General features: G+C 39.2%; 1 protein-coding gene across 3 annotated transcripts in view; it reads left to right on the plus strand.

Annotated features, from left to right (window-relative positions):
• Nucleotides 1-2,054: 2,054 nt before the first annotated feature.
• The window catches only part of obst-A (obstructor-A), a 29,147-nt gene continuing 16,362 nt past the window's right edge, over nucleotides 2,055-14,839 (plus strand). For 2 of the 3 annotated variants that reach the window (XM_071586285.1, XM_071586287.1), the window contains exon 1: nucleotides 2,055-2,111. In XM_071586285.1, the coding sequence (XP_071442386.1) occupies nucleotides 2,078-2,111 (34 nt within the window). In that variant the 5' untranslated portion in view covers nucleotides 2,055-2,077. The remainder of the gene's footprint in view (nucleotides 2,112-14,839) is intronic. The other variant, XM_071586286.1, reaches the window with a different exon arrangement.

Raw genomic sequence — 14,839 nt, forward strand, 5'->3', positions numbered from 1 at the left:
AAATACACTCAGAGTATTGTTTGATAGAAAGGCATTCAGTTGCATGAATAAATCAATTTCCCTCTTTTTTGACTGGTGAACAACGTTTCTGCTACTTCATTGAACATTTTGAGTATTTAATAAATATTCGAATCAAGATTCCATTTTCTCACCTTCTTTGTATTTCGTGTTTGGCTATATGACTCAATTGGCCTTGAAGAATTCGAAATGGGCCCGATCTCCACTTTGTTACGTCTTCAAATGCCTATCTCTGCGTCGTTTGATGCATTCCTTTCGTGCTTTCTTCGAATTGCCTTTTCTCGGAACTCATTTGATATTCTTTTCGGTATGTTAAGTGTTTTCATTTTAGAATTCTGATGTCACCCGCTTAAATGGCAACGCAGAATTCGTTGCCATCAAAATTACACGCGGAAATTCCTTTCCGTGTGGCTGGGATTATTTCAACTATTTCAATAATTCAAGAATCAATAGTAGTATGCCAGTCGCCTAGGAGATAAAAATAGGAGGCGAGAAGTTTACGGTTTTGGTGTCCTGATGATTCATAAAATGAGGAAGTACACCTAACACACGGAAATTAATTTGATGGAGGTAATCGGGCTACAGATAAGTTTTAAATACTACATATTTGACCATAAATATTGTAAAAATCATAATTCAATGCCTGGAGGTGTACGTAGATCAGATGTGCTCACCCCTTAAATAATTTAAGACTCAGCCCCCGATCTAAGCAATCCAACCCCCTCAAACGTTCCCTTTCTAAGTAGGCAAACTCTTATTACAAGTACAACCTTTTCTGTTAATACTTGTGGCCATATTTTGAATTAATGACTGTTTGTGCGTTAAAATGTACGTAAACTGAAACTAGCAGTAATTTGCAAGAATTATTGTTGCTCTAGGAATTATCAAACCAAGGGTAATCATAATTGTCTCCTTGATGTGGCATGTAACTAGCCGAAAATATTATAGTGCAATTAATGTGCATAAGAAAAGAGAAATTTGCCCTTAATTTTTTACTCCATCCTTAAAAATGTTGGTTGTTTTTTTTCTTCGACCTCATAATTTTAACGTCGCAATTTGTAGGAAGGTACTCCATGTGCAACTAAGGAGACAGTAAGAGTACCTTATGTATGTGTGTGCTTATATATATATATATATATATATATATATATATATATATATATATATGTTCCTTCCTTCTCTCCCTTGAGAAAGGTGGTTTGACCAACGAAAATTCGGTAACGTGTGAGTTTCTTTTCTTTTTTGTGTGATTCTGTGTTTTTGTTTTTGTTCATTAGTCCTATCTTGATATACATTTTATATATATATATATATATATATATATATATATATATATATATATATGTATTATATATATGCACATATACTAAATACTACATACTACATACATACAAACATTGTTACATGCACACGTACATTTATATAACCCCGTCAAAATGTCCACGACTGCCCACCATTAGTACGGTTATAAGGAGTGACGGTGGGACACAACAGAAGGTGGACCTACGAGATTTTGTTACTGGAACATTTCGGTGGCAGAACCACCTTTTTTAGCGTGATGTGAATTCTGACCGATATATGACATGTTTTTTGCTGTGCCGGGCGTCGGTACGTGGCCTCTCGCTAAGACCTCCCTGCTCGACGACGCGCGTAATGCAAGTTCAAGCATCCCCAACCGCTTCGCTCCCTCCAGAGGGGAGTCCCATCGGCGACATTCACAGGCAACAGCTCTCTCAGTCAGTCGGGCTTGGCTTGTCCATTATCCACCCTTGACTTTTCCTCACCCTTTTTCTCCAGGCTACTCCTCCTCCCCGTTTCCCTCCCCCTAGCACTCCCTCCCCTACTCCTCCACCTCCCTCTCCCTTGCAAGCTCCCTCCTCCTCCCACCACCCACCCACCCAACCACCCACCGCCACTAACCCACCCCACCTTCCCGCCCTCCTCCCTCCCCCCCTCCGATCCCACCCCACCTCCCCCTCTCCCTCTCCCTCACCCCTTTACCTTCTCATCTGCACCTCTCTTCCTCTCTTCCGATAGTCTCAGACAAGAAGCCATAGCGATGACATCTTCCACACTCGCTCTCTTACTTTGCGGTGAGTACTCTTGTTTGCCCGCCAAAGACCCACCCACCCTCGGCCCCGCGGCGGGTTGTGGATGGCCCTCGTCCCCACCGAACGCTTCCGGCTCCGATCCGTGGCCGGATTCCCCCGCCGCCGACGACGACGAAGGGGCGTCCAAGCCGTCCCGAAGGGGTCGACCGACGAACGATGTCGCCACTTTTATTGTAGAATCCGCGTACTGGGTTTATAATGTCCTCCTCTTACCGTTTCCTCCAGGTCTCTCCTTCAAGACTTTATTCCATCGTTCCTTCATTGCGATCTTTCTCTCATAATGGTCAATCGGTCACTTTAAAAGTTAGCCAATTTGAGTGTGCGTGCGCGATTTTATTAACACCTCTTTCTCTTTCTCTCTCTCTCCTAAACAGTCACCGTTGCGCTGAGCGTTGGCGTCACGTGACGCGAGTAAGCCGTTATATCCCCTCGCGAGTGTGTATATGTGTGTGTGTGTGTGTGTTTGGACCTCAACCGCCTTTCCAAAGATACCTGCGTCGATCGCCTATTGTTGTGCTCTTTCTTAACAATCGGAAGGGGTGGTTTTTTTTTGTTCTTGCGGGTGCATTGGTGTTCACGCTAGTCTTTTCGCTTGCTGTGTAGGATAATAATTTTTTTTGCATCCCTCAAGTGGCGCTTTCTCTGTCACCTAGGTCAGGGTAAATCTACCCGTTGACCTATAAGACTGCCGGGAACATACCAAGAGTTTAAAAATGTGTCGCGGTTGTGTTATGGATTCGCTGTTTTGTCGCGTTCAATAAAGTCGCGGTAATATTTAGGGTATATGGTGGATTTGGATCTGTCAGGAAGTTGTGGTTTTAGTTTTCTCCAACCCAGAATATTTTTTGTATACATCGTTCTGTCCCAACTTTTGTGTTTCATAGCTTCGGACGTAATTTGTGCTGGAGAAAACTTTAAGGTTTAAAGAGAGTGGCCTGGATGAAACCCCGTTTTTTGACAGAAAATTGGTACATATCATAGCGAGGCATATAATTACATTTAAATATATTTAATATTGCTTTAGATAGGAAATTATATAATAAAATATGGAGAAAAAAATGAACTTTCGGGCTTACCAATTTATTTTTTCTTTTCGGTTTCTTCTCCAACAAACATAATATTTTACATTCATCTACCAGTAATTTTTAAATTGCCCTAACCTAGAGCATCCATCCACCAATCAGATATTGTCAATCTTACACCCCCTCACGAATGTATTATTTGACTATTGGCATAAGTTATAGTTCTAAATTGATACATTTTCAGATGTTATGTAGTTTGATACATATGATTCTCCACAAAAAATTACTTAATTTTTTTAATGCACTCACTTTGTTACCGTAATGATATCATTTGCCATGCAATAAAAGTAATTTCCATAGATAAAGAGGCCGATATGCAATCATGAGTGTAATGAATTGATTTGACATTAAAATTCTACGAGAGGGAATCCTAACGTATATTATCAGAGATTAGCATTAAAAAAACATTTTATATTATCTATGATTCTTAATATAATTCAAGTGAAAAAATACGCAAAGAGACGTGTGTACATAAATATATATATTCTGTTAAACATGCAACTTGTATATTTAGTAAAAGTTTAGTTTTATTTATATTTTACCCTTATTATTCAATTCTCATAATATGTTAGCATTATAAAATGGATCAATGAAATTGCCCTTGAAATTAAATGACATTTGGTGATAGCAAAATAATAATGTCCAGATTAGCTGGTTGAATGACGCAGTTGAAGGCATATCCTGAAATCACCAGTTTGACTCCTGCAAACTTAATGAAAATATTGTTTCCGAGATGTTTGGTTCCATGGGGGAACATTTATGTTTAAAAATGGTAATATGGGAAAAGGAAAGCTTCAATACAAGCCTATAATCATTTTTCAAGTTGGTGTGACTCTGCAACGTAAATGTTTGTATTTTTTCAATCACAGCAGCTCCATAATTTGCCGTTCTCAAACAGAAATCACCAACATGATCACGTTCGTGAGGGAAATCAATCCTATCGTCAACTTTTGGTATTGCGACTGGTTTTATTTCAGGATCCAAAATTCTCTTAGCATTCCCAGGGAAAACAAAAATCGAGGAGAAAGAGACGGCGTGGGTGTTTCTTCGCCAAACAACAGGTATGCGGAAGTAAAAGGCTCCCCCATATGTTGCGTAGAGAGAAAGTGAGAAGCGAAAAATATTCACTGGCATTCAAAAAATCTCAACATCATAAAATACGATGCGATAAATCTTTCAGTGGAATATGTTTACCTCTCCACGGAAAAGATATCATTGAAACTGCACGGACGGCATCGATGCACAGCCGCGATGTGATCAATTGACCGGGCGCGCGCGGTATTTTTTTTTTGCATTCGTCGAACGACGTGAAACGACTACGTGGTTGTTGGTAATAACATCGTTCCTAAGAGAGGACTATTTTGAAGCGAAAGTGACCACCATTAGTTGATGCAGGAGTGGAGGAGAGACCAGATTTGATTGGCTAGCGACGCCCTCCGCCAGGGGATGGGTGGGCTCGTTGGACGTTGCTGCCACCTGGAGGGAAGTCGTAGACAGTATCCGCTCCACAGTAAATGTGGGTTTACCACTTCAAGGCTAATCCTGAGGCCCTCCCAATTCAAAACGTGCACGCTCTTACTATCCATTGGTTTATACTCAATACTGCTCTTCATTTTTCCGCTACCAATTCCCGTATTGAATTTGATTTTCACCATTAGTAACAAAAGACTTAAAATAAGTTAATAGCACTTAGTTTTGAAATATATTATTATTTAATCATTGGTATTTCACCAATTAAGGTATGGATATAGCCAGTTGTGCAAAGACAAATTTACTTTCCTCGCCTTACACAAACACAAGCTGACATCCGAACCTTTAGAAAGTGCATCTTCAAATCAGTATACTTCCTTCCTCCCTTCATTCCATCCAACATGCCTATCCTATTCCTTCCCCTTCCTCGTTTGCTGAACGCTCTCCCCTTCGTCACAATCTTCAACAATGTATATATATATACATATATATATATACACACACATACACATATAATCACATATATATATATACACACACATGTATATATATATATATATATATATATATATATATATATATATATATATATATATATATATATATATATATACAGACACACATATATACTGCAGTACTTACAGAGACTGGCGTCTTATCTATGGTCAAAATTTCCAATTTTTTATCATTTTCTCTGCAAGCGTTTGGTTTTGTTACGACTATCAGTTTCGCCAAAAATTTCTCCATCCAAAATACGTTATTTCCCATCCATATTCATAAATATAACAGAGCGTATTTGCCAAATATTCAAGTACTTTCTCCTCAAATATGCTGAACGTTCTTCCTCTTCCAACTTCTGGCATATGATAGCTTATTTCTCGTCTATCATAGAATGCAGTTACGATGGACTCGTTAGCAAATACGGTCTGAGACGAGTTAGTTTGACTTTTAGCTCCCTCCCCAACTTCTCGCGGCCCAGTTGAGGAATGATTAAAATAGCTTTCTCTTTACTCAGCCGCCGAAGGAACAGTTAACTGAGATTCTCAAAAAAGAATAAAAGTTATTGCCATGCGCGTTATCCGCCTGGGTTACTTTTCCCCATTACACTGAACTAATCCACCTCATTCACTCTTTCGCAATTCATCCCAGTCATATTACCTCAGTTGTTTTCTTAAAATTAAGTTTACTTTTACTTTGCCTTCGAGCATCTACATGGTACATGATTGAAGTTTCTTTGAGCGTGGCTAATGAGGACGCGATAGGCCAACAGACGAGTCTGAGGTAGAGAAAAAATAGCTGTCGACGGCACTATTTTAACTATCACCCTCCATAGGTATTTTAACGAACTTATAATATGCAGGGCATTACATATATATTTATTGGTTTTGGATTTTGGAATAGTATATTTCATTAAGAAAAGAATAGTTAAAAATTCATTGTTTCAACCATGGTGGCCAATCATATTCAAAACTGTAAAACCCTTAAAATAAATACTATTTTGTTAGAAAACTCTAGGGGAAATATGTTTTCTTTCACCTCAGTATACCTTTTCTCTCACGGCATTCAAATTTAATGACTTTTTCTGAAAAAAATAGCGTCGGAAGGAAGTATCTCTTATCGGGCGGCATCTCTTCATCTTTCTCGAAAGTTGCAGCCAAGGGATATTGGGGAAATAAGTCGAGAGTAAAAGCCTTTCTCTCTCTTCCTCTCAACCTTGTCGTTTCCCTCTCGTGCATCCAGGGAGGGAAATGTTGACGAGCGTGATTGATCTTCAACGGCGGGAAGGAAACGCGCGCGTCAGCTCTCAATTGTTTATATTCCAGTCGGATGCGGCGGAGATAAAAAAAACAAAAGAAATACCATCACCATTCCGCCCAGCCGTCCCACTCCTGCATCGTTTTCTTCGCTCCATTAGAGTCCGACATCATCACTTTACGTCCGTTGCGATGGGGGATGGGACCAGGGAAGGAAAGCGAGAAAGTTGATTCTTTGAAGTGAAGTGGGTTCAATGCTGAGATAACAACGGCGCTTGGGCCTGTTCTATAAGGGGAATGCACACGCGCTGTCTTATTTTTTCCTTCTTGTCTCAGACTGAAGACTTTGCGAGCAAATAAGCAAATAGGTTTGAGTCTAAGCCGAGGAAAACAAAGCGGTGAGTTTGGCATTGTGCCCGTAACGTTCCTCACTGAATCTCGCAAGCCTCGCACCATCGTTCAAACTATGCAGCCTATAAAAACTATCGAATCAAATGGAACCGTCAAACGTAAGTGGAGTAATTGGTTAAAGAAGTCAAGAACCGGTAATACCATCAAAGCCAATGGCAGTGGCGCATAATTGGAGCACATACTCTTATCCAGGTAACATCCATCGGGAGGAGAAGGGCAAAGGGCCAGGAAGTGAAACGGCGCCAACGCTGGAAATCCGCTAGGTAACGCGGTCAACGGCTAAACCGAAGGATGTCGGTTCGATAACCACACCGTCCATGGATGTTGCGTTCCTGTTTTCAATCTTGCCGATGTCTGATATTCCTAAATTGCGTACCAATGTCGAAAATGTTTTTGGTTTCGTTTCGAATATCTGTTGCACTACTTTGCTTTGCACTTTTTTTATTCACAAATAACTTCACTGGCTGTCATGAGACTTCATCAATGCATAGCGATCGCGTTTTATTCGACTCTTACGATAATAATCGTTTTTCAGAGTCCAAACTGTAATTGGGTAACCAGTTAGCGACAGCAAAGCAGCATACTAATTTAAATAACGATTATAATTCGTGATCTTAAGGTCAGTTAATGGACTCTTAGCTAGTGTAGTGTTGGAAGCAGTAAAATATCTGAGAAATAACGCATAAATTTGTCAAATTATCGACTTTATCTGATATGCAGTAGGTTTGAAAATACATGATGGAATCAACACACAGCTTTACTTTAAATTATAATTGAGAGTTCATCAGTAAGCCACGCCTACCAGGACCTTAAGCATCATAAACGAGTACTGTTTCACTTTAACTTCAATTCAGGATCCAAGTTTTGTCAACTTATAGATTTGAATGAGATCATATAGTTTTATGCTTCAAAACGAACGTCCTTTATGGAATCGTGACATGCTTAAATGGCATAAGAAACTTTGCTATAATCCACACAAATTATTTAATTCTACTGTTCCTAATGTTATACTTAACTGGATAATCTTTGAATGACAACACTAAAACACATATATGTCGGAACGAGATTCTAATTTGCGATTTTAGGGCCAGTAGGCGAATGGTGGGCTCTTGCCACGTGAACAGTTTATTCACCAAGAAAATTATTTGAGAGTGAAGACATAAATTCTTAAGGTTCTGGACCATTTGATCCTGGGATGTGTAACGATAGTGAAAACTACGAGGGAACGGATGTAAATCGAATTCCTTTGATGCAGGAGAGACTTCAATGATAAAATATTTAAGATTATAATGGAAAATTGTCGATTGTACATAGATAAGTAAAATCAATTTCACCGGTGAACGCGGCGTAAACATTTTCCGGAGAGAACTCTCATAGATCACTCTAAAATGTATCGTTTGAATATGCATCGATGAATGGATCGTAATGAGAAAAGAGAGTTCAATATTGACCAGGAGATGGTGATTTTTTGATTGATATAGTTAGCTTTGTTTGCAGACTGTTTTCGGTGTCCCAACTATCCAACAACACCACGCCTGAGCGTCGAAATCGTTGCCTGTGAGCACATTACTCTCGAGAGATTGGATTACTAGCAATCATAACTGCGATTTCGTATCCTATCCAAGTCTCCACCCAATCCAAAGAGAAGGTGGAAGGAAGGGAGAATCCGAAACCTTCCGGAGAAACCCAACCCTTAGGGGGAGAGAGAGAAAAAAGCAACATAACCTTTCGAATAATCTCGGCAAAGTTACTCAGACCAAGACTTCATTCAAATGAGAGAGGAGACTTCATTGGGTGAGGAAGGAAGCACTCTTCCTTTTCCCGGATACCAAACATCTGTTTCTCCTTAAGCAGAGAGTAAGATGGTTAGCTTTCTTCCCTCTTCCTCCCTACCTCACCCCCTCGCGACGCCGGATGAAAAGATGAAGGACGAGATCCCTTTTCTCATCCCCCCCCCCTTCCGCTCCCTGGGTGATGGGAGAATTGGCCTATGATCGAAAACGTTCGTTTCCTTCTCGAAGCCAATCCAAACCCCGCGCCCAGGTACTCCGAACTCACGTGTAATTACAACACGAGATCGAATGGGGAGGAGAGAGAGAGAGGGGGGGGGGTCGGAAAAGGGAAAACTCGTTCCTGACAGCTCTCGTGAATAATTATCATAACGTTGACTGACTTTCATCGAGTCGACGTGAAAATTTTGAAACAGGTCCAGTTTTATTCTCCTTATTATTAGTGATTTAACCCTAAAGCCTTGATTGTTGCTATAATAAATGCCGAAGCAAGATTTTTGCGAAAGATTTTGAATGTATCATTTAAAATGAGGGTGAGAATCTGGATAAAAACTGGAAGAATGCACTCTCTGGAGCGTTTTCCCCCATTATTAAACTGAATTTTTACTTATGGAAAACGGATATTATTCCTATTAAATTTTTAAATAGAGATAAGTGAACATTTTTTTAACGACATCCTCACCACAATAAATGTACTGCTATTTCACTGATATTACAACAGTTTTGATGAAAGAACTAAGAATTGGTGTAGGTCATGGCTGTACACCCATCAAACCACCAAGGAATCATTTGGAGTGAATGTCATCGGTCGTCTAATATTTAATATCTCAGTGCCTCTGTAAGTGTTCTCTTAACCTGACGCAAATTACGAAGTCGAAAATGTGTCTACTTTTGAATGCGATGAAGTTTCTAAGGGTTTCTGTTAAAAAAATGGCTGTAAATGTGTGTTAAAATACATTTGATAGCATCGGTGATATGAACGTACATGTATTATTTACTTTTTAAGGCATTTATTAGTTTTATTTGAGGGTAAAAAGTGTTTAAATATTTTTTCTAATCTTGAGGTGTAATAAAAAGAGACGTTTCAGGCGAACCGGTCGCATTAAACTTTATTTTTGTGGAAAATTGCTATTTTTAATTAATTAATTGAGGTGTAATATTAAATTATCATAGTGCAGGTATACAGATTTATTGATTTAAAAAATTGGGGAAAAGATAGGTTTTGAACAGTTTTATAGGCACTATTTACTTCTAAGTATCGTGGGAACTTCCCATTTCCTTTCTTTTTAACTTCTGCCTATCTTCTCGTGGTCTAAAAAAGTCATTCTCTTCATTCCTCGAACCCTCTTACCCAGCGTTCTCCCTTCTGTATTACAACACCTTCGAAACAACAACTACTTTTAAATATTTCCTCCCACCACTTTTTCTGTATCCTTTTCGCATTTCCCTGAACAGAAATTTCTTCTCTTCACCCGCCACATTAAAAACCTATGTGTATGCCTTCTTCTCTCTCTCCAACTTATTTTCTCCATACTCCGTATCTCAAAGAGCCTCCAATCTACACTCATTCTCTTGTTTTACGGATTTGAAAGATTTCACATCCATTAATAAGCATCACGCTTCGTATTCAAGTATTAAATAATCTTTTGTTCACATTTTCACTCAGTATACCCCACCAATTCTCATCTTCATCTGCAAATGCCTCTTTTGCTGAAGCAATTTTACTCCTAACGTTCCAACTTCCATGCTTTTTTCTCACTAAAATAATGCTTAAATACACAACATGGTCGATCTGCTGCATGTTAAATTACCTCTTACTTCCATATTTAACAACTTAGATACCCTGCTTTCCGACCTCCATGCCTTTCCTACTCTGCTCTCATGAACCAAAGATTATTTCGATTCAGTGATGATAGTTCACAAATATTAAGGGACTTGTGCCCACGACTGGAACATTCGTGACAACCGTGCTGAATGGAATTTGTTTGAAGTATTTTTGCACCGGGAAATTGATTTCAACTTGAAGATGATGTAACACATCGAAAAAATAGTCGTTCAATAAATCTTATCAAGTGGAAAATAACTAATATCGGTTCTTTATGATTTCAACCTCTTCGTTTTCATGATCCAGATGATGAAATTTGCGTACGTACGATATTGGCACATTTTTTTCAAGACGAAAGGGCGGAATGAGGTATACATTTGTTTTACTGGGTCGTCAAACGGCTGAGTCGTCGCCTGGTTGTGGAACGGGGTATTCTTTGCGAGAGATGGCATTCAACATGGGGACAGCCCTGGAAGACATAGGAGGAGGGTGAGAGTGGTCCCGTGGAATATTATTTATTTAACTATAATGATAACTGTCGTTTCAAGAGATATGAGCAAGCCAAACTCGCAACCCCCCTCCCCCCCCCTCCATGAGTTCTCCTGCGAGACATTCTGGACCATGTTTACCCATTTTAATCTACAGGGTTCGTCCGGAAAATAAGTGTACTGAGCTCAGGAAAAAAATTTATTACACTTTTACATATCTTAAGCTAATATTCCTCAAAATAGGACCCTTGTGAGTCGATAGACTTGTTCCAGCGGCGTTCCCATTCCTGGAACGCTCCCGCGAAGGCATAATCGGGAACCTCTCGAAGACTCGTCGTCGACCTCTTCTCTGCCTTCCACGAACATCTTGGGCCACCGAAAGATCATGTTTCTGGACATGGCTGACTCCCCGTAAGCCTGGTTAATCATACCGACAGTTTCGGTAGACGATTTCCCAAGCTTTACCGCAAATTTGATGGAATAACGCTGCTCCAAAAACTTCGGCATCGCGTTCCGTGACCTGGGTCGAGCGTGGAGGTTCGCGTTAGCAGAGCTCCTCACTACACCACAGCTCAGAGCCGACTGCCTTTTTCAGCGTCGCTGCCAACATACCTCCCTCCAATCGCAGCCCGTCAGAGCGGTGCTGGGCGCGCCTGGAGCGGCGCGCCCAGCCCAGGAGTCAGTACACTTATTTTCCGGACGAACCCTGTATATCTAAATGTTAAAAGTTCCCTTACCACAAATGTAGAAACACACGCCCTGGGGCTTAATACTAAGTGGACCTATCTATCGTCACCTATTAAATATACCCTCGGGATGATAACTGTGGTTTGTGATTTTGACTTGTTGCATTAATTGTTACCCTAAGGATTTATTTAGTCCAGATTTGGGTAGAGAATATTTGTCGTATTTTATGAGTTAGTTTCGAGTGTGTGTCTTTCATACGTAGTGGATCCAAGGCGAGGCTACGAAACTTCCTGTTAATTTCAACCTGCATTCCTGCATACTTTTCACTTATCACGTTTGGCGTTCCGCTTTTGTAAAGTCCATTACAATTCCTTTAAAATCTACAATGGCTGTTGAGCTTCTTTTTAATAGTCATTATTAATATATTTGGCAAATAGTTAAATCAAAGTGTTCCAGACATGTGACTAAATTAATAATGGCAGAGACGAATAATGGAAAGAAGTCGGTTGCTTCCTCTTGTAAAGTACTACAGTATACCCCTGTGTGTGTGTGCAAGTCTGATAAGGTTTCATGCAGATGATTGTCGAAAAGAATTACGTCAGTTGGATTAAGAGGGAAGGTCATCATTGATTGGGCATATTTTTGGTAGGAAAGGGGAATGTAAGAGATATGGACCAAGGGCGGATAGAAAACAGGACGGAAAAGTAGAAGGAAATAATGACTGCCATTTCAGGAATTGGAAGAAATTCGCGCTGGGAACTTAAGACCTCGGGAAGCCGTTAGCGGTCGATGAAGGTGAAATGAAATTAAGTTAAGAATATCCATTTCGTCTGAATTCTTGGTAGTGGTGAGAGTTCAGAATTTCTCGTCCTCCGAGAGTTCTGCGAACAGCAAATCGGACGTATAATCGAGAGATATATCCCTCTAATGGTGGCGTAGCCTTGGGTTGGAAGAGAGTATGCTGTCGTAGTTTCCTCATCATGACATGGAATTTGCGGGTTTTAAGATTCCTTCTTTGGGAATAAAAATTCAGTAAAATTGAGTAAAATATTTTGAGGGCATATGAAGTCTGTTCCTGTGAGACTATGACCTTTTTTCATATTTTAATTTTACTGAAACACCTGAATTATTTGGCGATAAATCGAAATTTTCATCCTCGTGCTGAATTTCAGTTGGATTATAGCGTTGTTTAAGTATTGAAAACCAATCAATTTGACTTTGGAAGCAGGCGTTCATAAAAATGATAGTCGTGTTATAGTACATCGTCATGATGTACAGGGTGCGTTCCAGAAGTAGTGCTTTTATTTTTTTAAAGAAATTAATTGAACAGATTTGCGCAAACACTTAAAATTATTCAAAGTACTGTACATTAAAGTACACAAATTTTTGTGGGAAGAATAAATGCCACCGGTATTTGCTTGTACACTCTTGGTAAACATCGCTCCTTACGTATTAAATGAAAGAACTGCAATGATCGTAACAATACGAAACATTAGACATCCTGAAATGAATCTTATCTAGGGCATTAAGTCGGCATGGAAAACATTTAATTGTATTTTGTTTTCCAGATCAGATTGAGCGTTTTTAAATAATTTGAAACATATTTTTGCCAAATTTTATTTATTTATTACACTTTTTCGCTTACTGTTGCTTCCACTGCAAATTATTTATGGATATCCTTTTCTCAAGACAATTAATTAGGTCATAAAAATTAATCGAGCCAATTAATGGTAAACTATATATATATATATATATATATATATATATATATATATATATATATATATATGTAACTATATACATATATATAACACGGAAGTGTTGAATAATCAATTGGACAGCAACAAACAATATGATAACACATAAAAAGATCACTCACACGTTATTTCACACACGAAGTCTCTGGGCACCCTAAACTCCATACAAACTTTTCGAACACCAGATATTCATACATGGGCGCTACAGGGAATAAGGAACTGGCCGTATTTACCCTATTTCTGTGTGAATAACACACACCGTTGGACTTAGTATTAGATAAGCTCCAGTTTCACCTATCAAACCGACCTCCGTGTTGATCACTTAGGTTGGTGGTATACGTTAGAATAATGGATTGCGTCAAGGAAATTCCAGGAAAATTCTGATATATGTACCTAAGCAGCCATTGAGAAAGATTACGACATCCTCCTCAATCTCGTATCATTTCCGCGAAGATAGCGTTGTGGGGAATGAAAGGGGTTGGATGCTAAAGCATCTCGACGTGATGGCGTGCGCTGGTGATGAGAAGAGATTCTCTCAATGAGAGAAGATTGGATGGTACATGAAAGTGAAAGGATGGCGTTGAACTCTCGCGAATGGATTATCGGAAAGACTTTCACTTAAAAGAGCCCGTCCATAAAAAAGTAACACTCGGCGGCTTCCATGCGTCCTTCGTGAAGGACGGAACGGCGCGATATTATCCGGGCACATTCCGTTAAGACGGTACCATCAACGTTTCAGATATATGTCATTTTGATGAACCTTTCTCTGCTTATAGTCTTTTAAGTGCCCACTCTCAAATTAAAATGATGAAATAGAATCTCACCACGGTAGTTTTCATTGACAATGAAATAGAAAACCGAATACCCCGAGCCGAGTGCCCCGAAATACAAATAATTTATTCTCGTTTCACATGATCAATTGAATTTTAAAAAGGAATATACATTTGAGAATTAAATATGTAAATAGATTGTATGTATAGGGGATCTTACGCAAGGCACCATGCCATGTACCTGAATAATAGAATGCCAGAGGGAATGAAGTTGTGATGAGAAAATGGCTAAGATAGCATTACTTTTCAAGCCTAAGATACTATTTTTTGTTTGTTTATTTATTCGCTTTTTCCATTCCTATACCTTAGTACGTCATTTTACAGAATTTCTTTCGACTTATTTCAATATATTCAGAATTTTCTCCATTAATTCGAATGAATTCAATGCATGAAGAGACTTAAATGGTTTCTAAGATTTTTGAACATATTTTCAAACACATTCGGGAATTATTACATTCCAATATTGATGTACATAATTTTCGTTATCTCTGGCTGGACCGTTGAGGACGCAAAGTGCTAAACTGGATCATTACCGGCATTTTTTATGTCACTATAACCTTTTAATTTTTTCTCCAAGGTCGATTCGGACTTCACTTGCAAGGGGAGTTTTATATAA

This window comes from Hetaerina americana, unplaced genomic scaffold (genome assembly GCF_022747635.1).
Source record: "Hetaerina americana unplaced genomic scaffold, ioHetAmer1.1.p SCAF_1, whole genome shotgun sequence".
NCBI classification, from domain to species: domain Eukaryota; kingdom Metazoa; phylum Arthropoda; class Insecta; order Odonata; family Calopterygidae; genus Hetaerina; species Hetaerina americana.